Below are 26,098 nucleotides of genomic sequence, written 5' to 3' on the forward strand. Positions count from 1 at the left end.
AGAAAACAAGCAAAAGAAATTGGGAAATATATTTAGAAATGGATATGCCTCCTTTACAACTTTTGAGAGAAGCACATGTTTCTTTTTCCTTTAACCGGTTATGTGGGTATTAATCTATAATGTAAGTGCATGGTTTCTTTCCTTTCATCTGTAATGTGAGCGTCAACATGGGGCACTGTTTCCAAGCATAGACTTTGGATGTTCCTGTACTGGTCCCGTCACTGACCATCCACAAAAACTTACAAATGCTGCTTTACTTTCCTGGGGGTTAGAGTCTTAGCTAAGAAATGGAAGCAAAATAGAACTTTCCCCCAGGGATGATAGAAGGTTTAAAGGAGTAAATATGTAAGTGACTTAGCACAGTGCCTAGTACAAGAGAGATCAATATAAGTACATAGCAATTTTTTAAAGAGACAGATGAAAGAAGTAAAATGTGGTGATTTCAATCTATTGATATATATTCTTGACATTAAACTACACTGGATGACCTAACTTGCTCGTGCTTTTTCTTACTCTAGTGAACTTGGGTCGCTAATATCATAGTTTAAAATTTTTCCTTTTATATTTACAAGTAAATTTGACCTGTAAATTTCTTTTTCCTTACAGTCCTAATCTATTTTCAGTATTAGGATTATATAGACTTCGTAAGATGAATAAAGGAGCATTCTTCCTTTGCTACTCCCTAGAAGTTTTTCTTTGTTAATATTGATGTTATCTGTTTAACAGAAGTTGGATAGAATTCACCTCCCAAATGATCTGGCCGGGTCTGGTATTTTCTTGGTGAAAGCTTGTAAACTATTGACTTAATTCCTTTACTGGTACAAGAACTCCAGCTACAAATTTCCTCTTGTGTCAGTTTTGGTAAACTTTAGGAGCTAGGAAATTGTCCACTTTACAGAAATGTTCAAATTTACTGGCATTTCATATATTCTCTGTTTGTACTCTCTGCTATAACACTGTCCTGATTCTTTCTGTATATTGTTTACTTACATTTTTGTTTTGCTTAATCAAAGTTTGTTTTTTTAAATCTTTTCAAAGAATATTCTTTGGACTTACTAAATCACCTCAATTTTATACTTTTTTCTGTTTTATTAAGTTCTGCTCGTATCTTTATTGTCTATTTTTCTATGTTCTCAGGGTTTATTGTTTTACTCTTCTGATGTCAATTAAAACACTTGGTTATTAATTTTAATAAATCTTTTTACTTATAAATAGTTGAACTTTTTGAAGGTTCCAGCTTAGTTGTACGTATCTAAGGGTCAGCTCCTCCTCACAGTTGCTGGCCTAAGGCTTACTTGACCCTATAGCAATGTATATACTGACATTTTTTCCCCTCGACTTTCTGTGTTTTGCTACTTCTCACTTCTCTTTGCAGAGAAGCCCTTTGAAATACCCTTAACTTATTTTACAGCCAATAAGTCTTTAAAATACTGTGTATTTTTTAAGATAAATCAACTTATATAATTAGGCAGGAAATCTGATCTGCCATATTTTTAAAAACAGCATAATTTCACTCTTCTCCACGATTAATCTGCTGTATTACACGACCTTCGAGTTTTTAGCTTTATCAATGACATGTACTTTAAAAATGTTTGAAAGATCCTACCCAGTCTTTTAAAACATCCTCGCTCCTTGTTTCAGTTCTAGTTTTATGTATATTTTCTGCCTGGCACCTGATTATTCCAACATCTGATGGATGGCCTTGGGAATCTAATTCTGGTATTGATTGTTTTTGCTGATTCTCTCCACTTGTAGCTGATTTCTTCATTATTGTGTAAATTTAGATCATGAGCTCACGTTTAGCTAAACTTTATCTGTGGGAACGCTATAGGCCTGTGTTGAAGGTCTACCTCTCCAGAAAGGGTTTAGTTTTGTGTTTGGAATACCACCGATTTGGGAGCATTTTAAGTTAATTTCTTAGCTTCTGTTTGCAAGACCGCAAATAAATTTGCAACCCAAACACTGTGAACACAGGTCTGCGGTTCAGAATTCTCAAGATTTCCTACCTGTTTCCTACCCAGAGCAGAGGCCAAGAGAATTTGCTCTTAGTCTCCCTTTGCCAGCAGATATTTTTTTCTCCTGGCACACCCTTTCATTACAGGTGAAGCCAGGGATAGGTAGGTTTAGTTCTAACTTCCCATCTAGTAGGGATGGAGTCTTACCTCCTGCCTCCCATGTGGTCATGGCCATTTAAAAACAAGTCTCTATACCAGGTGTGTCATTCAACTACGGCCTGTATTCCAAATCCAGACAGCTGCCTATTTTTTATGGCCTATGAGCTATGAATAATTTTCACGTTTTAACTGGTAACATTTTAAATGGTTACCTAAGTACCTAAATAATATCCTCAATTTTGCCTCTTTGGTCTACAAAGCCTAAAATATTTGCCATTTGGCTCCATAAAAACAGGATTTCCAGCTTCTGTTCTAAGCTATGAAGATCTTCAATCCACTCTTAATAGAGCTATCACTCTCACACATGGACCACCCTTCCTTCATGGGTCCTGGAAATTTCGACTGCACACTTCCAAAATCAACCACGCACTTAAAAGTAAGTTGTGTACGTTTAACCTAGCATACCTAACCCTTTTCTTTTAGGAGAGTTTTTCAAGTAATCTTGCCCACCGTATTCTTCAGAACTTCATTAATAATGGCAAAAAACTGGGCTTACCTGGTGGCACGGTGGTTGAGAGTCCGCCTGCCGATGCAGGGGACACGGGTTCGTGCCCCGGTCCGGGAAGGTCTCATATGCCGCGGAGCGGCTCGGCCTGTGAGCCATGGCCGCTGAGCCTGTGCGTCCGGAGCCTGTGCTCCGCAACGGGAGAGGCCGCAACAGCGAGAGGCCTACGTACCAAAAAAAAAACAAACAAAAAACAAAAAAAGGCAAAAAATTAAAACAACATTCAACAAAAATGCGAAATGTTCATAACAATTATAGAAGCACATACAGTAGAAAACTATAAACTGTTACTGAAACAGTGAGACATAACTTTTTATTCTTAAAGAACTATATTTAGGTCCCTTTTGTTTAAATAAGTATATTTCTGTGTATGTATGTATACAGTCATGTATTTATATACACATACACTATTTGTATATTTATAGAAACATATGAAATACATACCTATACACATACCTTTGATTTATATTTGTATACATACACAGGAATATAATTATATATTATATATTTATATACATTGAACTGAAAACGGGTAGTATACATATATATCGTGTATAAATGTGTGTCTACGTGCATGTGTAGAAAAGCGGGTTGAGAGATATGGAAGCATGAGTTAGACAGGGTTCAAGATTTTAAAAGTACTTATGTGTAGGTAGTGAGGTTAAGGCCCATTTGATTGAAAATATTGCATATTTTTACATCAATTGTTATGATGACCAGATTCCTATGTCAATAAAATTATAAATAGCTATACATACTCGTATGTGTAATGTATAACTAAAAGATATATAGTTTTATATATGTATTATATTTATATTATATAATACAATTATACTATTATATATTGTTATATAGAATATATTAACTATAGTGTATTATATCAGATAATAATAATTATATATTTATATATTATGATATAATTGTTTTATAATCAATATTACAGGATATATCATATTAATATTATGAACATATTAACCATAGAAATACATTTCATTACTCATATATTTTGTATATAATATATGCCAGGCAAAAATATATATTAATATAATACATAATTGTTATACACTAACATAAATATTAGTATATTACACTTATACATCAATATAATATTTAATATTGGTATATTTATATTATTTTTAATATATACATAGCTAATACTCTTTAAAGCCATCTGCTACAAGTAGAATAAGACCAGGAGTATGGCCAAAGCAAATTGTAAAAATATTAGATTACTTATATTCATTTATATGTCATTTTCCTGGAATCTGCATCTGGCTACTAGAGAGGACACACAGCAAAATCAACAAAAAGTGCCCGGGACATAGGATCCTTTATTCATTGGAACCTCAAAGGAAACACAGTGCTATTCAGTCCCCCTTCAAAGAGCCAAGAGCAAACCTTGAAGCACCCAGTAAAAGCCAATTCAAACAAAAAAGCTTTTCCACTTAAACTGGAAAAAGTTAAGTTCCCAAGAGACCCCCTACATCAACCACTGAAGCTCATTTGGCAGTAAAAACAATAATGTTCACCGAACAACAAGAAACGCAAAACAATAGGTGTTTTGCCAAAAACACAAAAAAGCAGCTGATTAGTGTCTTTCCTGTTTGAAAGAAGGGGGTGGGAAGTGGGCAGACGACCTGATAGGAAAGATAAAAAGAAAAGGAAAAGGAAAATAACAGTTTCCAGTTTGACACTCAAGCTGTCTTCTGCATCCATTTCGTCAAGACCACCAAGTCAATGTGGAGGCTTTTTCCTCCTTCCCTTTTCTTTTCATGAGACCCATCACAACCAGCACTGCAGATTCCATCCAATTAAGGAATGCTGTTGCCTACATGTGTGAATGAGCTGTGAGGAAAGTACTGAAGTAGAGGACACCTAAAGTGAAACGTCTTCATGAATGTCCACGTGGCTGAGCAGCAAGTTAACCTTTCATAGATGTGCTGAAGAAGAAGAGTTGGGTTTTATTTTATTTACTTTTCCCTGGACTGTGTTGAATGACTATCATCGACAAGTTCAGGCTACTTTTTGCTGAGGATTAATGCACTGGGAGAGCTGAGAGAACACTGAACAGTAGAGCTGTCTTTTTCTTGACCAGTTCACCTTAGTTTCCCAAACTCTAAGTCTTTCCCTAATTCTTTCTCCTTTTTATTGTAGTAAAATGAACATAACACAAAATTCACCATTTTGATCATTTTACAATTCACTGTACCATTCAGTGGAATTTACTACTGTCACAATGTTGTGCAACTATCACCACTGTCCAACTACAAAACATTTTCATCACCCCAAGAGGAAACATACACCCATTTTGAGGAGTCATTCCCTATTTCCCTCTCTTCCAAACCCCTGGAAACCACTAATGTATAATATTTTCCATGTGTATGGATTTGCCACTGCTGGACATTTCATATAAATGGAACCATACAATATAGAGCCTTTCGTGCCTGACTTCTTTCACTTAGTTGCATCCGTGATGTAGCATGTATCAGTAATCCATTCACTTTTATGGCTGAATTCCCTGATCCTGTTTTCTTCATACTGTTTGAATACAAAATTTAAAATAAGTTGAGAGTGAAGCTCTGTTTTAAGGGCACATCTACGAGGCCAATTCTTTTAAAAAAGGTGAAAAGGGAGATATTGTTGTGAAATGATAATCGTTGAGAAGCCTCAGCCAATTTGATAATGAAAAGTTTGGGAAATGTTGCAAAAAATTATCTGCTTTATATTAAAAGCCTTTTAAGCAAGGATTCAGGAGATTGTCTTTTTCTTGCAGGTAACTTAAATGAGTCAGAAGGAAATAACTGCGCTTTAAAACAGATTTTGAAAGGATTCTATTTATTCTTAATAGACGAATGGGAGTACAGGTAGTTCACATCCAATATGGACTCCCTGTCCAAACACTGTTTATCGTTTTAGCCACCACTATCGAATTATATTTCTTGAGAGTAAGGCAGCTCAATTCCTGCATATTACTATTTTTTTCCCTGCATATTACTTTTTAAAATTCATCTATCAAATCCATTAATACAGTATAAACAAGAGATGTTCATGTTTCAGTGCAGTTCAAATATCAGGTATAAAGAACCACCAGCAAGAAAAAGAATCCTATATCTCTTGCCAGAATGTGGTCAGCTCCGGGGTGCTTTGCTAGCTGAAACACACTTTCATTGTTAAGAGGATAGAGGCTGTTTAAGAGGGATGAGAGCCAAAAAATGTTAACTACGTGTATGTGTTAAGAACAGTGCTAGGTGATCTCATATTCTATATCAGCCAAGGCTCACCATTTTACATATGTGAAAAGCGAAGTTAAAAGTGTTTTAGTAGGGCTTCCCTGGTGGTGCAGTGGTTAAGAATCTGCCTGCCAGTGCAGGGGACGCGGGTTTGAGCCCTGGTCCGGGAAGCTCCCACATGCCACGGAGCAACTAAGAGCATGCGCCACAACGACTGAGCCTGCACTCTAGAGCCCGTGAACCACAACTACTGAAGCCCACACACCTAGACCCCGCGCTCAGCAACAAAGAGAAGCCACCACAATGAGAAGCCCGCGCACCGTAACAAAGAGTAGCCCGCGCACCGTAACAAAGAGTAGCCCCCGCTCACCGCAACTAGAGAAAGCCCGCGCATAGCAAGGAAGAGCCAACGCAGCCAAAAATAAATAAATAAATCTTTTTTTAAAAAGTGTTTTAGTAACTTACTAAAAGGCACGCAATCAGTAAATCTGAGCAAGAATTCAATCCCAAATCTGTCACACTGAAGTTTAAGCTAATACATGAGATTAATAAAAACAGCACTAAATTAAAAGTTCAGAGATATTTTAATTTCATACTCTTTCACTAACGCTCTTTGGAGATAAATCATTTCTTTTATATGGGCCTTAGTTTTCACAACTATAATAGTTGGAAGCTTGACTAGATGATCTGTATGTAGTCTTCCAATTCTAAAATGTTCCACTCATTTGGATTCCTACAATAATTGCCCTGGCAATACATGCATGCTGCCACCAAGCAGCCGCAGAGACTATTAGTTCCTTTTATATCCCTAGTGGGGAGTGCATTTTGACATCAGACTTACCAGTCAATAGTACAAACTGTTAATATAACTATAAAATAACAAAATAATAAAAAGTATTATTTCCTGTAAAGCAGAAGCTTTACATTGTCTGTGAATCGTATCAGAATCACCTGTAGGTTTGTTTGGTTGTGTTTTAACATCTTTATTGGAGTATAACTGCTTTACAATGGTGTTTAGTTTCTGCTTTATAACACCTGTAGGTTTTTAAACATAGAGGAAATCCATAACCCATTGAATGAGAATCTTCAGAGACAGGACATGGGCATCTGGATTTTTGGGCTCCCATCATCCGTATATTTTATTTTATTTTATTTTTTGCCTATGTACAATATTTGTCACATCCTCTTGAATCTTTAAATGTTTCTTTTTGTTTTAAAATTTTAGCATATTCCATAATCTTCACCTACTTTTCATAAGGTGTTATCTGTTATGTTTATTCGATCTTGTGCTTCTCCTGGTTGTCTTCTTTTTTTTCTTTTTTTTGGGGGGTGGGGGCTGCCTCATGGCTTGCAGGATCTTAGTTCCCTGACCAGGAATTGGACCCTAGGGCCCCAGCAGTGAAAGCGCCAAGTTCTAACCACTGCACCACCAGGGAAGTCCCAAGACTTCTGTTTTAAATGACTTTTTTCCCACTCTAATTCATTCCTGGGATCAGTTTCATGTTTGAACATTAAACCAACCTTGCATTACTAGAATAAAGCTACTTTGATTGTGATATATGATTGTTTTACATACCATGGATACAGTTTGTGCTTCTGTTTACACATTTTGCATGCATGTTCAAAAGAGAAACTGGCCTGTGATTCTATTCTTGTAATATTCTTTTCAGTTTGGAGCTGAAGCTTATGTTGCCCTTATAAATATTTTGAGCAATATATACTTTTCTGTTTCCTGGAAGATTTTTATGTAAGATTACCAGTATTTCTTCCCTAAATATTTGGAACAATTTACTTGGAAAGCCATTTATCCCTGGAAATCATTTTCTGTAAAGGTACTTAATTATACAAACAACTTTTGCAGTAGATATAGGTTTTTGAGATATGTTTTCTTTCTTGGGTTAGTCTTGTTAGCTTGCATTTTTAAAGAATTTGTCATTTTCGATGAATTTTCAAATTTATAAATATGAAATTATCATAATTTTAACAGCTTTATTGGGATGTAATTTACATACCATAATTTCAACACTTTAATGTATACAATTCAGTGGTTCTCAGTGTAACCACTAAAAGACTTGTGTAAGCATCACAACAATCCAATTTTAGATTTCTGTCCCCCCACAAAAAACCCATTACACATGAACAAGCTTTTTTCAATCTCCTCAACCCTCTCAGCCCTAGGCAGCCACTCATCTACTTCCTGTCTCTACAGATTTGCTATTCTGGGCATTTCATATAAATGGGACCGTACAAAATGTGATCTTTTGTGAGTGGCTGCTTTTACTTTACATAATGCTTTCATGGTTCATCCATGTTGTAACATGGATCAATAGATCATTCCTTTCTATAGCTGAATGCTATTCTATTGTATGGATATTCCACATTTTGGTTATTCATTTATCCGGTTGTCATTCGAATTATTTCCACCTTTTGTTTTTAGAAATAGGCTTCTATGAACATTCACGTACAAGCTTTTGTGCAGACATAAGTTTTTATTTCTCTTAGGTATATATTTAGTAGTGGAACTGCTGGGTCATAGGGTAACTCTATGTTTAACACTTGCAGGAACTCTCAAGCTGTTTTGTAAAATGGCCGCACCATTTTACATTCCCACCAGCAATGTATGTGGGGTTCAATCTCTTCTCTTACAGCCTAGCATGTCATCTATGCTGGAAAACGTTTCACATGTAGTTGAGCAGGATGAGTACTTTACTGTTTGGTTGAGTGTTCTGTAAACATTTATTAGGTCTTGTTAATTCATAGTCTCGTCCAACTCTTCTATATCGTTGTTGATCTTCTGCCTAACTGTTCTATCCATTATTGACTGTGGAGTACTGAAGCCTCTACCTAATGTTGTGCAATTATCTATTTCTTCCTTCAATTCTTCATGGATTTTGGTATTTTCTTCTTCGTGTATTTTGGTTTTACCTTATTCAGGGCAAATATGTTAAAGATTTTTGTATCTTCCCTCTCTTTATCATAAAATGTCCCTTTTCATATCTAGTAACCTTTTTGTTTGTTTTAAAGTCTATTTTTTCTGGTATTAGTATAGCCACTTCAGCAATGCTTACGGTTGCTATTTGCATGAGGTATATTTTTTCATCCTTTTACTTTGTACACATTAGACTTTTGAATCCAAGCAGTGTCTCCTATAGAAAACATTTTTTAATACCCAGTTCGACAATATCTGCCTTTTGATTGTATTGTTTAATTCATTTACATTTAGTTTTTATTATTGATATGGTAGGATTTATTTATGTCTATCATTTTACCTTTGGTTTTCTACATGTCTCATGTTTTTGCTTTTTTGTTATTGTTCCTCCATTTTCCTTTTATAGTAAGTAGATATTTCCTACTGTAACATGTAATTCCTTTAATGATTTTTAACCACATTGTTTGAGTAATGGCTGCACTAGGGCTTATGGAATACATCTCAGAATCTCTTCAGATTTTTACTAGGTTCATTCCAGATAGAAACAGAAACTGTACTTTTATAGAGCTGTATGCCTTCCCCTCTTTTTTGTTTTTATTACATTTATATATGTTACATACTTAACAACATATTATTATAATAATTACTTCTCACAAACTTATTTTTTCAAAGAGCTTAGAGAAGAAAGTTGAGCAAATAAATATTTTTGAGTTTGTCGGGTTAATCTATTTACCATTTCTGGTTCTCTTCCTTTCTTCCTGCGGATTCAGCTTATGATCTACTGTCATTTTTATTCTAACACAGCTTTGTTCTCACTGCCTTCGTTGTGCCATATCATCAAATATATGATTTTTTTTATGTTATATAGAGAACAATCCAAATATAGTCATATTGTTTAGGCACTTACTTTTTAAATTAGTTAAGAGAAGAAAGGAGAAGAAATTTGAAATTACAGTATCTTTTATAATTCCCTACACAACTGCTCTAGTCAGCATTCTTTGTTTTGTTTGTATGCCTTGAGTTACTGTCTGCTATCATTTGAAGAACTTCCACTAGTATTGCTTGTGAAGCCCGTCTGCTAACAATGAACTCACTCAGTTTCTCTTTCTGTTTCTGAGTTATGGTGAAGTATTGATGATAAGTTGTGGAGTGGTAGGAAAAACTAAAATGCGATGTGCTGTATGATGTATGTTTCACTGAAGTGTCTTGGTCAAATTCTAATGATTTATGATAGAAATCACATAAAGCAAGCATCACAATTCTCCAGGAATGTTCTGTAGAATGCTAATGTTAATGATGAATATGTGATCTCAAATCTTTCACTTGTATTGACTTTATCTCAATAATTCTTCTCCCAACAATGCCATAACTAGAGTTGAGTTCTAAAGTGTACCTTCCTCTTTTCCAATAGAAATGGTCCCACAATTTCAGAAAGTTCTCAGAGGTGAAAAAGTGCACACGGCGTTTATCACGTTCGCAAATGCCAATGAAAATGCGAAGGTAACACTGTCCAAAAGGCAATATTCTTCTGTGAGGGCACCCAACTTTAAACAAATACACATATTCTAAATACAGCTTAGATCTGTGACATGTTTTGGCCAATGAAGTGTGAGCAGACATGATGGCCTTCAATGAGCAGCAGAGGCCTTAAATGGGCTTGTGCAGTTGGGCTCACCTCTTATGTTTCAGTGAACTTTGTGAGAAGACAGGGCCTGGGAGCTGCGGCCTCACAGTTGGGCTCCAGAGGAACATGTGTGTTACAGACCTCAAACTGACCCAAAACACGGAGCAAAACCAGCCATCTAGACGTCTAAAAGAGAGCCACTGCAGCTAGCCAATAGGTCCAAGAAAAATAAATTCTTGTTTATGGAACTGAGTTTTGGGTCGATTTGTTCCAAAGCATTATCACAGCAAGAGCTGACTAACACAACATCCTCCAAATCATTGTTATGTAAATGGATGCCACCATGCCTACAAGTAAGGCAATTGTGTACTCAAATTGTGAGAGTCCTTGAACTCTTGGTGCCTCTCCAACACAATGTACATGGCTAAATTTCCACAAATAAGTTCACTAATATACCACAAAGATCTCCCTAAGCTTTTACTAAATGTAATGCAAAGTTCTTTCTTTTCATTTTCTGCTTCTACATAGTTAAAATGCTTTTATCAATGTAAAATGGCTCTTACCTTTTGGCTTCTGTCGTGAGAGTCTTTTGAACTCTGAAACACTGTAGGATATCACCTATAAATGGAATCTAAAACATACAACAATTGAACGAATATAACAAAAAAGAAGGAGAGTCACCGATATAGAGAACAAACTAATGGTTGCCAGTGCGGAGGGGGAGGAGGGGGCAATACAGGGGTGGGGAAGTGAGAGATGTAAACTACTGGGTGTACGACAGGCTCAAGGATGTATTGTACAACACAGGGAATATAGCCAATATTTTGTAATAACTGTAAATGTAAAGTAACCTTTAAAAAGGATATAAAATTTTTTTAAAAAAGAAATTCATACTTAAAATTCGAAACAATTTAAATGTCCATCAACAGGAAAATGCACATATAAATTATTGGATTTCCCTACATGGGAATCCTACGTAGCGAGGAAAGTACATGAACTAGACAGATCTTTACGTGTCAGCATGGATGAACCTAGCAAAGATAACACTAAATAAAGCAAGTAACAAGAGAAAACAAAATAGAATACGATATGCAGTTTAAGAGTACTTAAACATGTAGCCTACATAGAAAGACATCCATGCCAGTGATGGAGACCAAGTTCAGAAGAGTGGTTACCCAGGGTCAGCTGGGGAGTGGCTGTGCTTGGGAAAGTGGTCACACCAGAGACTCTTCAACAGGAATGGTAATGTTTCACTTCACACGCTGGCTGGAGCACGGAGGAGTGTCTGCGATGTTATAATGTGAGCACGCTGCATGTAAAACCCATTGCTGACCACATCTAGGGGAACTGATGCGTGGGAGCTGGTAGTGGGTGGAGCCATCCAGAAGGTGGTGGTAGAAGAGGAACGTTGTACACGTAACGCCTAAGGCCTGACCAGAGGACGACCACTGCTCTAGAAACTGGACACAAATCCAATTTCTACGGCCAATCTTAGAAGACAACCTGAGGCATATTTAAAATTTTAACACTTTATGTGCGCAAAAATACATTCAATTCAGGCAGCACAAAGCGGAAGAGGTGAGGAGCACTCCAGCCACAGGAGCTGCAGGGATGTTTATTTTAAAAGGGCAGAAGCAAAGCAAGGAAACGAGTGATTTGCTATGGCTTTAACGCCTAGTTGGTGGTTTGTGACTGGGTGTCCTCAGCGGTGTTCGTCACCCTGAGGCGCTGACAGGCTTAGATTTTGGTTGGTTTAAGTAGGCGGCCGCATCGCTAGAGCCACCGCAGGCTAACGGCCTCCTTGCAGGGTTAATTTACTAACACCAATTGTCTGAGTCCTTCCTCTTACTCAGTCACTTCACTTCCTACGCCTCAGTTTCTCTTCTCTAAAGTGGATATTCAGTAGTAAATTCTCTGTGGAGGTGTCAGGACAAAACAAAGTGATTATTAGGAACCACGATCATGTCCTGAATGCACGGAACACGTCACCGTTTGCCAACCACCGTGTCAAGTCAGCAGAAACGACAGAAATTAAGAGCTCTCCGCAGAAATTCACACACCCGTGCACCAGGTAAGGGACCACAGGCAGACGTTCACTCAGCCTTTCCTGCGTGCCTCAAGGAGTTCACGCTCTCTCCTGGGCGGGGCGAGCAGAGACACTTTGAGGGAGTTTAACTACTTTTAAAATGCGCTGATACAACCATGTCTCACTTTTGTTTGGATCAGTCAGCAAACGCTTTTTGGAAACCCCAAATTCTCCACACCTCCTACCTTTTGCGCTGCCGTAGTCTCGAAGCTGCCGACACCGCTCCTCAAGCCGCGTCGTCAGGGGAGGCGGGTCTGCGTGCGGACGCACGGCGAGCGCGCAGAAGTCTTCGAGCCCCGCCCCCACGGGCCCGCCCGGAGGCTTAAACCGCAACCCCGCGGCTCGGGAGGCAGTTGATGCCCGCGCCAACACCAGGCCGCGTGTGGGCTCCGGACCGCGGCATGGAGGCCCCGGCCTAGCTGGGGCCCGTGGCCCTATGTCTTCGGGCCGCAGCCGCCGGGCGGTGGGCGCCCGAGGGGCCGGGAGGCGAGCCGAAACCCACAGGCGTGTGTGGGCATCCTGTCTGCAGCCAGCGTCCCCGAGGCCGCGCTCAGGCCATGATCACTCGGTGAAGCTGCGCCCGGACAGCACGGCCGACTCCTTCTCGCGCTCTGAGGACCTGTGCGCGCTGCAGGACTCAGTGCCTCTGCCCTCCGTGTGGGCTTCCCTGAGGGAGGGCCTGCTGGACTTAACGCCGACTGCCTCCGCGGGTAGACTGGGCGCCGCTCCTGAGCACCCTCTGCCCCTGATCTGTATCCAGAGCTTCTTCCAGCCACGGCTTGTCGAGACAGGTTTGTACTTCCCGCTTCCACGGGCCCTCGTGTGGGCGCTGAGAAGCGGGGTTTTAAATGGTTAAAGGTGGAGGGTGGGCACTAGAACCGGTGCCCAGTGCCCGGGTGTGCGTGCACTAGACGGGGCGTGCGGCCTAGGACTCCTGCCAGCTCGGTGACCCCGGCCGAGTGCCTTAAGGCTTCAAGGTCTCAGTGTTCTCATCTGTAGCATGGGCTTAACAGGACCCAGCCTCCGTGGCGGTTACGAGGATGCACTGTGTTAATGCTTCTAGACTCTACAAAGTAGAACACTTAGCACAGTTTGGAGTATCGTTAATTGTTGCACAGATGTTACCTGGTCTGTTGAATGACTTTGCCTGGTACACACCAAAGCGATTAGGAAATGGATATATCCCAGCTTCATTTCCTTTCCATTCAAACAGGGCTCGGGAAAAAAAATTTTTTTTCAATAGGTGTATCATATATAGTGGAAAGAGCACCGGTGTCAAGGCAGCTTAGGGTTTGAATTCCAGAGCTTATGCTCTCTGTGGCCTGGACAGGTTTCTTTTGCACTACAATCCACACACTTGTAAAATGACATTAAAAACCACTCTTTCTGTGGGTTCTTAGAATTAATTAAGCAGGTTATGTGTGTAAAGTATCCTGGCACTTGAATGAGTTGTCAGAACCAAGGGCTGCTGGAGACCATGCTTCTGCCCTAGGTAATCTTCCCTTCTACTGGGCAGCAAGTAAACACAAGCACAGGAGTCAGTGCTCTGGAAGAAGTGAGTTCTGCTGCTACAGAGCACAGAATCTCTTTTTTCTTTGATTTAATTTTTATTCTATATTGGAGGATAGTTGATTTACAATATTGTGTTAGTTTCAGGTGTACAGTAAAGTGATTCAGTTATACATATATCCATTCCTTTTCAGATTCTTTTCCCGTACACTTTGTTACAGGATATGGAGTAGAGGTCCCTGTGCTATGCAGTAGGTCCTTGTTGATTATTTTATATATAGTCGTGTGTATATGTTAATGCCAAACTCCTAATGTATCCCTCCCCGCCATCTTTCCCCTTTGCAGAGCACAGAAACTTGGAAGGGCAAGTTCAGGGTAGGATTCTTGGAGGAAGTGCCGTCCTTTCTAAGGATATGTAGAAGCTCCTGGGGTGGCAGGAGAGAGCAGTGTGTGTTGAAGTTTGAGAAATGTAAGAAAATATGGCAAAACTAATGTACAGGACTGGAACTCAGGGTTTGGGAAAGAAATGAGAGTCGATACTGAAAACTTAGTGGGGCCCAACAGAAAGGCGCCTTGTTTGTCCTGTCAGAAGTTTGGATGTTTATCCTGAAGGCTGCGGGAAACACCAAAGAACAGTGAAATGGAATTCTGGTTTAGAGGCTCACTTGGACCTCCATGTGGAAGGCAGTTGATTGGGTGCAGGGTGAATTGTAATCTAAGGGTCCCACTTAAGTTATAAAAGGTGGGACCGGGTTGTGCAGATCTGAGAGAGAATGGGTGAGGCCTGGTGACCAGTTAGAAAAGGGAGGGCAGCAAGCGTGGGTGACAGTTTACAGCTGCATCTTTTTGAGAGATACAGAGCACAGTAGAAAGGGATTGGGGGTGGCGAGAGGATCTTACTTCATCTTCAGTGCTTTAGAGGGGCCTGGTAGATAGGTCTGGGCCCAAGGTACAGATGTGGGCTTTTGGGAGGACAGGTGTTTGAAGGCATGGTAGAGACTTAGGTTATCCACAAGAATATCCAAAGAATCATAGGTCTGAGAGTTTTTTTAAGTGTGTATATTTGAGGATGTTTATAAGCTGAGAGAAAGTAGCCAACAGAGGAAGGGTGTAAAGATCTAGGAGAGGAAGTGATTGTTCATTTGTTTTTGAAAAGCTGAACACTTATCATGTGCCTGGCCCGTTTCTAGGATCTGGGGTTCACACCTTATGTTATCTCTTCTGCAAGGACAGTTCAATTCATCCCCTGGTGAAAAGAAGTCAGATGATTCTTTGCATCCCATTCAGGTGTAAGAACTGTTTTGTACCTCTGAAGGGAAGCAAGCTCTATCCTTTGGTCACCTGCTGATGATAATAGCATTGGCTGAGACCTGACCATTTACAGTGAAGGCACTTCTGTAGGTAATAAGTTCCAGGAGGGCCCGAACTGAGTATGTCTGTTTCAGCATTCAGCATGGTTTAGCATCTGAGAGGCCGGTACATTATTGGCATATAGTAGACTTAAAAATGAATATTTGTGGATTGTCTGAATGAGTGGATGTGTGTGATTCACATCCTATTTGCAGGTCCTATGCCCTGCAATGGATTTTCAGTGTCAGGTTGTGAAAGTATTTATGACGGGGATTGGCATTGTTCCCTATCTAATGGATAAAGATTACACATGAAAGGACTTTACACTGACATCCTAAAAGCCTCATAGGAATTACTTAACAAAAAAATAAAATTGGATTCTGTATAATTTCTAATTAAGCTGGCCAGAACACTGGTATTTCAGCCAGTCCTCTGGTAGTCCCGATGACGTCCCCATGATCACCCAGGCATAATCAGAATGGCTTTAGGATTTGGGAGCCAAAATGTTCCTCAGTATTTACGGCTTTGCTCGTCCATTTAGGAAAATGGACTATTGAAAAAATAGCTTCAGACACAATATGGCATTTTATGATTTAGCATGAAATCTGAGAAATATAGAGGTTATCGGAAGCCTGCAATGGTAACGTTCCCTCTGCTATTGAAGTTATTGTCTTTAAACAAAGATTCTACATCAGTAATGCTAAATATATATATTTTATGATATTCAGGTTAATTTCCAATTCTAAGGAAGTAATTGGTTGGTTGGTATGAGAGATGGTGTGGCTTCCAAAGGTGAAAAGTATTATTTTGTTGTAATTTCCGGCTACCTAAGGATGGGAGAGGCCCAGGACACTGCAGTCAGTATATTATGTGGAGCAGGTTATATTGTGGTTTATTTATGAACTTTTACATGTTTATTTTCTTCTTTGCGGTATGCGGGCCTCTCACTGTTGCGGCCTCTCCCGTTGAGGAGCACAGGCTCCGGACGCGCAGGCTCAGCGGCCATGGCTCACGGGCCTAGCCACTCCGCGGCATGTGGGATCTTCCCCGACTGGGGCACGAACCCGTGTCCCCTGCATCGGCAGGCAGACTCTCAACCACTGCGCCACAAGGGAAGCCCACATGTTTATTTTCTATGCAAGTTTGTGTGCTCCTTTTTGAGTTTTGGTAGATAAGTGTTTTGTAACTTTGGAATACTTGGAGTTATATATATATATATATATATTTTAATGTAGTAGTTAAAGCCGTGGAGAGTGTACTAGTCTACCTAGGTTCAAATTCTGGCTTTACCCTATGACTTCCCTGTGGCTTCCTCTGCTCACCTATTAAAAAGGAGGATAATAAGACTGCTGTGGTGAGTTACATACTAAGTGCTATTTAAGCATTTGCTATAATGATCATGTATACTCGAAGGCAAGGAACTTGCCCCTTGATCGTCTCTGTATTCCTAGTGCTTAAGAATTCCTAGTGCTTTCCTAGTGCATTGTCTTAGGATAGAGATAGCTCAGTGTAGTTCTTCTCACTATAAAGTACTGTTACGTTGAAAGTCTTTGCTTGTGTACTAATAATCTATGACATATCTGCTGAGGACAAGGAAAGGAATAGTTTTAAAACTGCAATGGATAACAAAAGATTGTATGATGTAACGCCTTTATTATGTAATTATAAAACTAACAAATGATCATGGTAGAAAATTTGAAAAACTCCTAGACAAAAGAGAGATCAACAAAATTTGGAGTAACTTTCAGAGTGTAGAGCTGTCCATGAATATTAGTGCTTTCATATTTTCCAGGACTTTCAGTAGACTCTGCTTCTTAAGAGTCTATTCATGATATTTTACTTTAATGATGTTTTCATCATGGGGACACACACACACACAGAAATCTGTTAAAAAAAAAAAAGAAAGGCATGTAAATCACTGATGTTTCAGATAGCCACATGAAATAAAGTGAGAAAGGTCAACAAGCTGAAAGAATGTGGAGTAGCATCTCCTTAATTGCTTACATAACTCTGATAATTACCTCTTTGTGGATAAAGTAATTAATGGGGAATCTAATTCAAGAAAAATGTATGAACTTCAAGCCTTCTCGAAGCCAAGTATTTCTTTCCACAAAAGGTTACTTTCTACAGCCATGCTTCCTTATTACCAGACAGGGAAAGAGTATTGTATGGCAAAGGATCTTCCTGAAGGAGGGTGCTTCCCACACTGATTGTCATAAATGACTTCGGAATGACTGTTGCTGTATTACCAAAATCTTAAACTAGGATGTTTTTGACAAATGCGGTCCTTAGTTAATTTTTAGAGCTACAAACTGTCAGATGGCTCTGAAATAACAATTGTCTGGCTATTCTTCTTCATATTGATCACAATATGGTAATGACCTTGAGGTATGACTAAAAAGCAGGAAGGTGTGAGTCTTCCTTTGGTGCCAGAGTGAAATGCGAGTTGGAGTTGGAGTTGGAAAAGAGGCCCACAACCAAGTGATAGAGAAGGAACTGTGAGGTCATTGGTGAAAAACCAGGTTGAAGTTAAGGTGAAGAGGCATGAGGAAATGGGCAACTGTTCCAGTATTACAAAGATCATCAAGAAGCATATCCATGAATGTGGTTTGTATTGCAATCTGCTGAAAAAGAGACAAATATCCTGGCCTGGCCTTCATGGAGATTATATTTTATTGATTCTGATAATAGATTATTGTTGAAAAGGGCCTCCTATAAATTATAACCATGCAAAGGCAGCAAGATAATTTATTTTTCTTTATGTATGTGTTTCTCATTCCTACTCACTTCTCTCTTAGGGGAACAGAAAATCACACACACAAAAAAATGTCAAGTCTCAGCTATTCCTTTTCAAAATAATTTTTTTCCAAATTCCAGTGGAGGCAATAGGTTAACTGTTAAGATTTGTAAGGCCCAAAAACTAGATTTTTACAAAGTGTAGCCAAATTCCATTCCATAAATAATAGCGTTGGAAAGAATATGTGGTGATACAAAGTTGGAAAAAGCTGGTTTTCCTTCCGTGAATGGCTTCACTGTGTTGGGAGAAGAGGCACAGAAGAAATCAAAGTAATTAAACATGGGGTGAGTTTTCCTGATAGGGGACTCTAGTGCTTTAAAATAGACTAGATAATCCTAGGGATAATCTGAGGGTAGAACAGACCAATGCCTCATTTCCAATCTGGTACCCTGGAAGAAAACAGTGTATTTCCTTTGAGGTCTTGAGAGGTTTTTCTTCTGCTTTGTTTTGGTTTTGGTTCATTTTGCAATCAACCTTATTAAGGTATCATTTACATACAATAAAATGCAGACATTTTTAGTCAACGGTTCAGTGACTTTTAATTAATGTATACATTTGTTTAACTACCACCCCCATAAAGATAGATAACAATTCTAAAACCCTAGAAAGTTTCCTCCTAGGCTTTTGCAAAAGTATCCCCATCTCCCACCCCAAGGCAACCACGGATCTGTTTTTTATCTTTAGAGATGACTTTTGCCCAGTTTAGAATCTCATGTAAGTTGAATAATACAGTAGGTGCCCTTTTGATCTGGCTTCACTTGCTCAGCATATGGTTTTTGAGATGCATTCATGTTGGGATGTTTTAAACCAGGACTTTAGCCTGGGTGGCTGATGTTGTCTGAAGGCACCTATAGGTACATCTGAGTCTCTGGCATTGTCACTGTCTGTTCTTGGCTCAGTATTTTCAACTTGACTAAGAAGCACAAGGTTGAAGTAAGGAAGATCATTGTCAGTATAATGGAGGTGAAGTGGGTTCTGTTATATAATATTCTCAGCAAAAATAGACCTGCTTGGAATCATTGTGTTGATAATCGACAAGGATTCTCTTCCTCCAAAAGCCTTGATACTATATAAAACTTCTAAAGGACGCTGTCCTAGGACCCTTCTTTTAGTTTTCATATTTTGGGAAACATTTCTGGAAAATTCAAATGCTCGCAACCTGAAAGAAGCAATTATTCACCTGAAGCCTAACTCTGCTAAAGTTGAGTTGTCCGACCTTTACATACTGATAGAACCCAAATAGCCTTGCAAAACAATGCTCTCTTATTGGGTATAAGCATATAGATTGTTTAAGATGGACGTGTATATGCAGTAAAGTGAAAAAACAAAGAATCTTTGAGTTTCCCTTGCTGGGTTTTTTTTATTTTTTCATTTAAGTTTCTATAGCGTATGCTAATAGTTCAGGGAAACCTCAGGTTAGTTTTAGGTCTACTCTTTACATAAATGTTGAAGTACTCCATACCCACCTTTTTTCTACCTTCCTTCTTTTCTTCCATCTTTCCTTTCTAACTTCTTATAATCCATTATACTTAATCCTGCATTTGCTGAGGTGGCAATTAGTGTAGGAAAATACTGTGAAATTTTGCTGTTCAGAATGCATGTTGACCAAATTCTATATTGAGAAAAGGTCTGAATTTACCCAGAGTAACCCTTTCTCAGAGTCTTTGAATAAACGCCATAGAAAGTGGGCTATATATAATGTCCTGACAGGTATGTAGAACTCATAGCAATTGCCCTAAAGAGCTTACCTAGCATAGATGCATATGAATGCATTTAATGATTGTTTTATTGGCAGCAGTGCCGACATACACAGTCTGTTTGGTTTTATATCATTCTCATTACCTGCTGTTTACCACTGTATACATTGCTAATGGCGTGGTTTCTATGGCTTGTGAATTTCACGGCCAAATAATATGTAATTTATTCCACAATTCAGTGTAGAAGATGGAGACTCCATAACTTTTCGTGTGCTCTTTGCCCCTTTGGAATGTATTACACTGAGATCAGGCAAAGTAATAAATTTATTTCAAATGTGCATGATAGCTTAACATCAGTTAGGACTGATGGGCAATATTTCTTCTTCCAGCAACATAACAGTTTTTAAAGACTAAGCCATTGAACGTGGAGTCACTGAACATGGGACTCAGTTCACTGGGATCCTTCTTAGAAAAATAAAGGACAACTTGGATTGGATTTGTGTGGCTTATTCAAGTAGTAACTAATCAGCTACATGTTGGTAAACTTAATTTGTCACAATCGTTTGGTATTTTATTAACTCTCTTCCCCTTCTTCCCCCGACTCGCACGAGAACGGATCATGAGTATCTTAAAACATATTAAGTCATCTTCCATCCCTGTTAATCTAACTACAAACGCACACTTTCCTTATCCAATGTAACTTACTGTCTTTTAGAGTGGCTGGGGTTTTAATTCTCTACAAAATTAAAACCAGCAAAGAGAAACATTTTCAAGGAGCCACCACATTGTAGCGCTTTAGAAGGAAGACTTTAGAATTAAGGGCAACTATATCATTTTATAGCTAAAGCACCTGAGGCCTAAAGTAGGAAGGTAACCATCAAGGTCAGGGGAGGGGTGGAAGATCAGGTTTCAAGCTGAGGAAGAGTCTACAGGGACTCAATCTGAGCAGGTCGGAAACTGAAAGAGACCACAAATGTTCTAGGAAGGCTGGCATCTGGCCTCAAGTGTGGCATTCAGACAGGGAGTGGGCCCGGGGGAACTGCGCTTCTGCAGTAGGCAGAGAAGTCCACTTCCTCTCCGGAAAGTGCCACTGACATCAGGGAGTTGAGGGGAAAGAGCAATGAATTCCAGTCCACCTGAGAGAGAAGGCCAGTTTGATTAACTCTGAATTTAGGCCTATTTCAGATACTTCTTGAGAAAGAACTTGGACAAGAGCAAGTCCCATGCAGCCTCTTTTAAATCCATGCCCAGTATTTTCTGGTGGAGCTGCTTAAACCCTCCAAGTGACTCCAGTATTTTAATTTCACTCTATATTTAATTCCGACAGTTCTATGATTGACTATTTAATGGTCAAATGAGTAGGGTCACAAAAGAGTGTGAATGTATTTTTACAGGATGAGGATGGGCGGAGTGGAGCAGTCTGGAATAGGACACCAATAAAAACGGATCTTGGTAAAGAAGAACGTCTATTAGACATGGAGAGGAATTCGCAAGGAAATTAGTGCCTGACACCACGCCCTTCTCTCTGCATGTTTAGAAGCTAGTTTCTAATTTTATTTTCATAGGAGATGTGCCTGTGATGAATTGTCTTTTACCTCCACACAATTTATCACATGGACATATTGTGAAGTTTGTGTGAGAGAAAGCAAGTATTAGAATGTGTCTTGCAAGGAGCTATAAACACTTCCTGGAACAATCTAGGGTAGAAGGAAAAGGAAAGGAAGGTGGAAACAAAGGAGAAAGACAGCTAATGATGCTGGAGTCTCCCGCTGGGATTTGTGGTATCTCTTTTTGAAACTAAGTACAGAAAGTCAGACCTTGACTGATTGTTTCTTGATCACGGTTTGTTTTCATTTTTGTTTTTCTCTTGCTCTCTCATCAGTTATTCCAGCCAGTGCCAAGTCATTTTCAGTTTCAGTAAGCATGCCTGTCTTGTTTCCATTTGCATTATTCATGCAAACGTTGAACTGATGACCCCGAGTTATCACGGAAATAAGTGGATAAACCTAAATAAAATCTAACAGCACAAAAGAGTAATAATAAAATATATCAAAAATTAGAATGCATTAAAACAAATGGAAGAAGAAAAAGTAGTAAAAGAAATTTAAGATCTCAGCATTGCTTGAGAAGCAGTAAAAGAGCTAATAAGTCATGGTACATGTGTAACTGCTACTTGTGTAAAATTAACAAGCTAATATAAGGGAAAATGGAATTTGAAGAAATCTCAAAGGAAGAAATAAGAGCAAAAGGAACATAACAAGGTGGGACAAAGAGTAAACAAGGAGTAAACGGTCTGTAAGAAAATACATTAACTGTAAATACTCAAATTAAAGGACAAGGATTATTGAAACAAACAAAAAACATAATTCTATGCCACCTACAAAAGACAAGAGTCAGATTGAAAATGAAAGGATTCAAAAGTTATGTCATAACAACAATAAGTAAAATTGAAGAAGATTTTTTAATGTTAACATAGATTTGAAAGCAAAAAGTATCACTGGCGATAAGGCAGGATAATAAAACCCACTGTTACTTTACAAGGAATATATTATAAATCTAAACCTCAATGCAATATATGAAGGGAAATTCCAAAAATCTAAGTAGAAATAGAAAAATCTAAATTACCTAGATCAGAAACATAGAACCACAACAACAAATCAGCAGATTATAGAAGATCTGAATACCATCATGAAAAACTTTGGCCTAAATTTACATAAAACACCGCACCAACAATGATGGAATATATATATTATGCAGAAATTTTTAGGTGCACATGGCACATTTATCAAATTGACTATATTCTGGTTATAACACAAGACTCTGAATAAGCAAGAAATTTAAACCTATATAACCAATATTTTACCAAATAGTTGGATATTAAAAACATACTTCTGATCATTATGTAGGTCAAAGATAAAGTTGCAATGGGAATTAGAATTTTATTAATTCAATGATAATGAAAATATGCCATAACAAAACCTGTGGGTTGCAAATAAAGCTGTGGTCATAGAGAAGTTTATGTATTCCAGTTATACTCTCTAAATATAAAAGGGAAAGGAATAAAGCAACTAGAAGATAACCTATCACCCTGAGGTAGGCAGCTAGCTCCTGAACTGTACCTGTTGGGGAAGGTAGGGCAGAACTTCAGGAGGCCAGCTGGGAGCACGGTGAACACCATGTCAGGAGCAGTCTCCAAGAAAGAGAATTTAATGTACAAAGGGATGCCTAAAATATATTTAAGAGCTAGCACCCTGACCCCTCTTAAGGATGACTTGTGTTGCTGGGGAAAAAATAAGAAGTGCTCGATGTAGAAGGTGAATCGCTTTATAATTCCCAGGAGAATCTTGGTACCAGGACCACACAAGAAAGAACTTGGAGTCCCCATGGCTAATCCAGCAGAGAGAAAAGGAGGAACAGAGATGCGAGAGAAAATAAAGGGAACTCCTGGTGCAATTCTGTGCTGCTGCAGGCCCAAGTCCAGGTATGTGCTCTCTATCTCCACATCTTAAATAAAAGCCACCATGTTCCTCAGTCTTTCAGGTACTTAGAATTTCTCTTTAGAACCTAAAAATGGGGTCACGTTTCCTGTCTGCATTGCTAGAGTACAAAATAGAGGCAGGATGTTTGAAATAGTTCTCCATCTGGCAGAGGAGGCCTTGAAGCTGTGAGCCACTCACTGCAAACCAGCAGGACATGAAGGATTCTTGAGCAGATCTGAAGCTACTGGGAGGCCTTTGAGGAGTTAAATCCCATAGTATATACTGTACCTTCAATGGCCCCTTCTCCCTCTCTGTCCAGCCTTCCTCCACTCCCGTGGGGGCCCAAAGGGGTTTAATGAGCACTCTTTGACTTGTACTTGGTGGTCCCAGAACTTGACGTGGGCTTGGAGACTTCCATGAAAAGTCTGCCTTCCATCTACTGGCTTGGGTTTCTTGGGCTCTCTGCTCCAGGCTAATAGCTTCAACCTGCTTTTTCCATTTCTGCCAATAATCCCCCTCTCCAGACCTTCCTAATGCTCTTCTGGGGCGGGGGGAGACTTACTGAGAGCAATATTTATTTCTAGAGGGAGAGGTGACCACATGACTTCACAGTGGTCGTCCCCTTGATGATTCAGTTTCTGTCTAGATTAGTCGTGGGTGTTTGTGCACCCCAGCCTCACCCCCAGGAGGCTTTAGAACACTGTCCTTATCTCAGCACTGAGCCTCTCTCTAGCCTCCTTCCCTCTCTCTCCTTACCCATCTTTACCCACAGACTCGCAGGCTTTCTGCACTTCTGATGAAGATAAGCACTTCACAGAACCTCTGCTACAGAACCAAACATATTGAAATGACTCTTTACGAAGATACTGAAACAACAGAAAAAGAATACATGACGATTGTTTCTCCTGAGGGTTCACTTACTTAGGGGGCCTTTAGCAAACTTTGACTGATAAATCTAACCTTTCCTTCCTTGGCAATAGTTGATCACACTGTGAGGAAAACAAGTTAGAGAATGGAAAAATAATATTTGGATTTCAACGAAATAATAAAGATGCAGGGGCTATCTTTGACTTTTGCAAGGTGAGAAGACAGTTTACATTTTGATTATTTGATGGCAGGAATCCCTTTTAAAACAGGGCCAGTCTACATGATGCCTTTAAAAATCAACCTTTTCAAATATAGCCATAACCCCCACAAGATTTCTTGATTTCTCTGGGGTCAGATAAACCGTCACATTTCACAGTGGTGCCCTGTACATGAAAGTGATAAACATAACCTGGAAGCACAGCAGTGGCTAAAAATATGGAGCTGGTAGCCATTCGTTGAAATTATTTTTTGCTTTTAATTCATTGCATAAAATGCTAATGTCCAAATTAAGGCAGGTACATCTTACCAACCGTCAAGAGCTTCAACCCTGCTAACAGCTAAGTATGCACTTTTAAACCCTACTTTGACTGCTCCAGAAACTTACTGGGTTTCTTTAATGCCTCTTTTACTATTTCCTTTGTGTCATTTTGTTTTTCTTTAAAAACACAGCTGTGTGATCTTGGGGAAGTTATATTATTTCCTTGAGACTTGGTTGCCTTCTCTGTGCATATCTGGGTATAATTTTAGTATTGCTCAATAAAATTTTTGTTGATAATGAAAATATTCTATATCTGTACTATGTAAAGCAGTATTCAACAGCTACATGGAGCTAATAATAAACATCTTTGAAATATGGCAAATGCAAATGAGGAGCTGAATTTTTAATCTTATTTTTAAATTTGTTTAAATATAAATAACGCCACGTGGCTAGCATCTGTTGACAGTACAGATCTACATAATATTTTAAGGACACTCTCCACTCAAAAACTCTACCATTCATTAACTCAACCTAAATATTTTTGCCCCCTGACAAACAGAAAATAATTTATGCTTCCCTTGAAATTATCTGTCAAGTCCTTTATCAGTTTGGGGACATTATATTCTTAAAATTCACTTTGCTTTATGAAACTTTAATAATGTTGGAGTTCCCTGCCCTTGGTACCACCTTTGTGATGATGGGAAATATTGTGGATGATCAAGGACCATTTCAAGAGATCATGGAGAGAAATCTCCTTTTGGATTTAATTTCATTATGAGGATGTCAAAATGCTAAATTACTTAAAATAAAACCCATAAAACACCCTTCCTCTGTTGGCTACTTTCTCTCAGCTTATAAACATCCTCAAATATACACACTTAAAAAAACTCTCAGACCTATGATTCTTTGGATATTCTTGTGGATAACCTAAGTCTCTACCATGCCTTCAAACACCTGTCCTCCCAAAAGCCCACATCTGTACCTTGGGCCCAGACCTATCTACCAGGCCCCTCTAAAGCACTGAAGATGAAGTAAGATCCTCTCGCCACCCCCAATCCCTTTCTACTGTGCTCTGTATCTCTCAAAAAGATGCAGCTGTAAACTGTCACCCACGCTTGCTGCCCTCCCTTTTCTAACTGGTCACCAGGCCTCACCCATTCTCTCTCAGATCTGCACAACCCGGTCCCACCTTTTATAACTTAAGTGGGACCCTTAGATTACAATTCACCCTGCACCCAATCAACTGCCTTCCACATGGAGGTCCAAGTGAGCCTCTAAACCAGAATTCCATTTCACTGTTCTTTGGTGTTTCCCGCAGCCTTCAGGATAAACATCCAAACTTCTGACAGGACAAACAAGGCGCCTTTCTGTTG

General features: G+C 39.1%; 1 protein-coding gene across 1 annotated transcript in view; it reads left to right on the forward strand.

The window, feature by feature from the left end:
• Positions 1 to 12,903: 12,903 nt before the first annotated feature.
• The window catches only part of LOC132507802 (centrosomal protein of 78 kDa-like), a 106,219-nt gene continuing 93,024 nt past the window's right edge, over positions 12,904 to 26,098 (forward strand). Inside the window, exon 1 of the mRNA XM_060127438.1 lies at positions 12,904 to 13,339. Within this exon, the coding sequence (XP_059983421.1) occupies positions 12,985 to 13,339 (355 nt within the window). The 5' untranslated portion in view covers positions 12,904 to 12,984. The remainder of the gene's footprint in view (positions 13,340 to 26,098) is intronic.

This window comes from Lagenorhynchus albirostris, chromosome 17 (assembly GCF_949774975.1).
Source record: "Lagenorhynchus albirostris chromosome 17, mLagAlb1.1, whole genome shotgun sequence".
NCBI classification, from domain to species: domain Eukaryota; kingdom Metazoa; phylum Chordata; class Mammalia; order Artiodactyla; family Delphinidae; genus Lagenorhynchus; species Lagenorhynchus albirostris.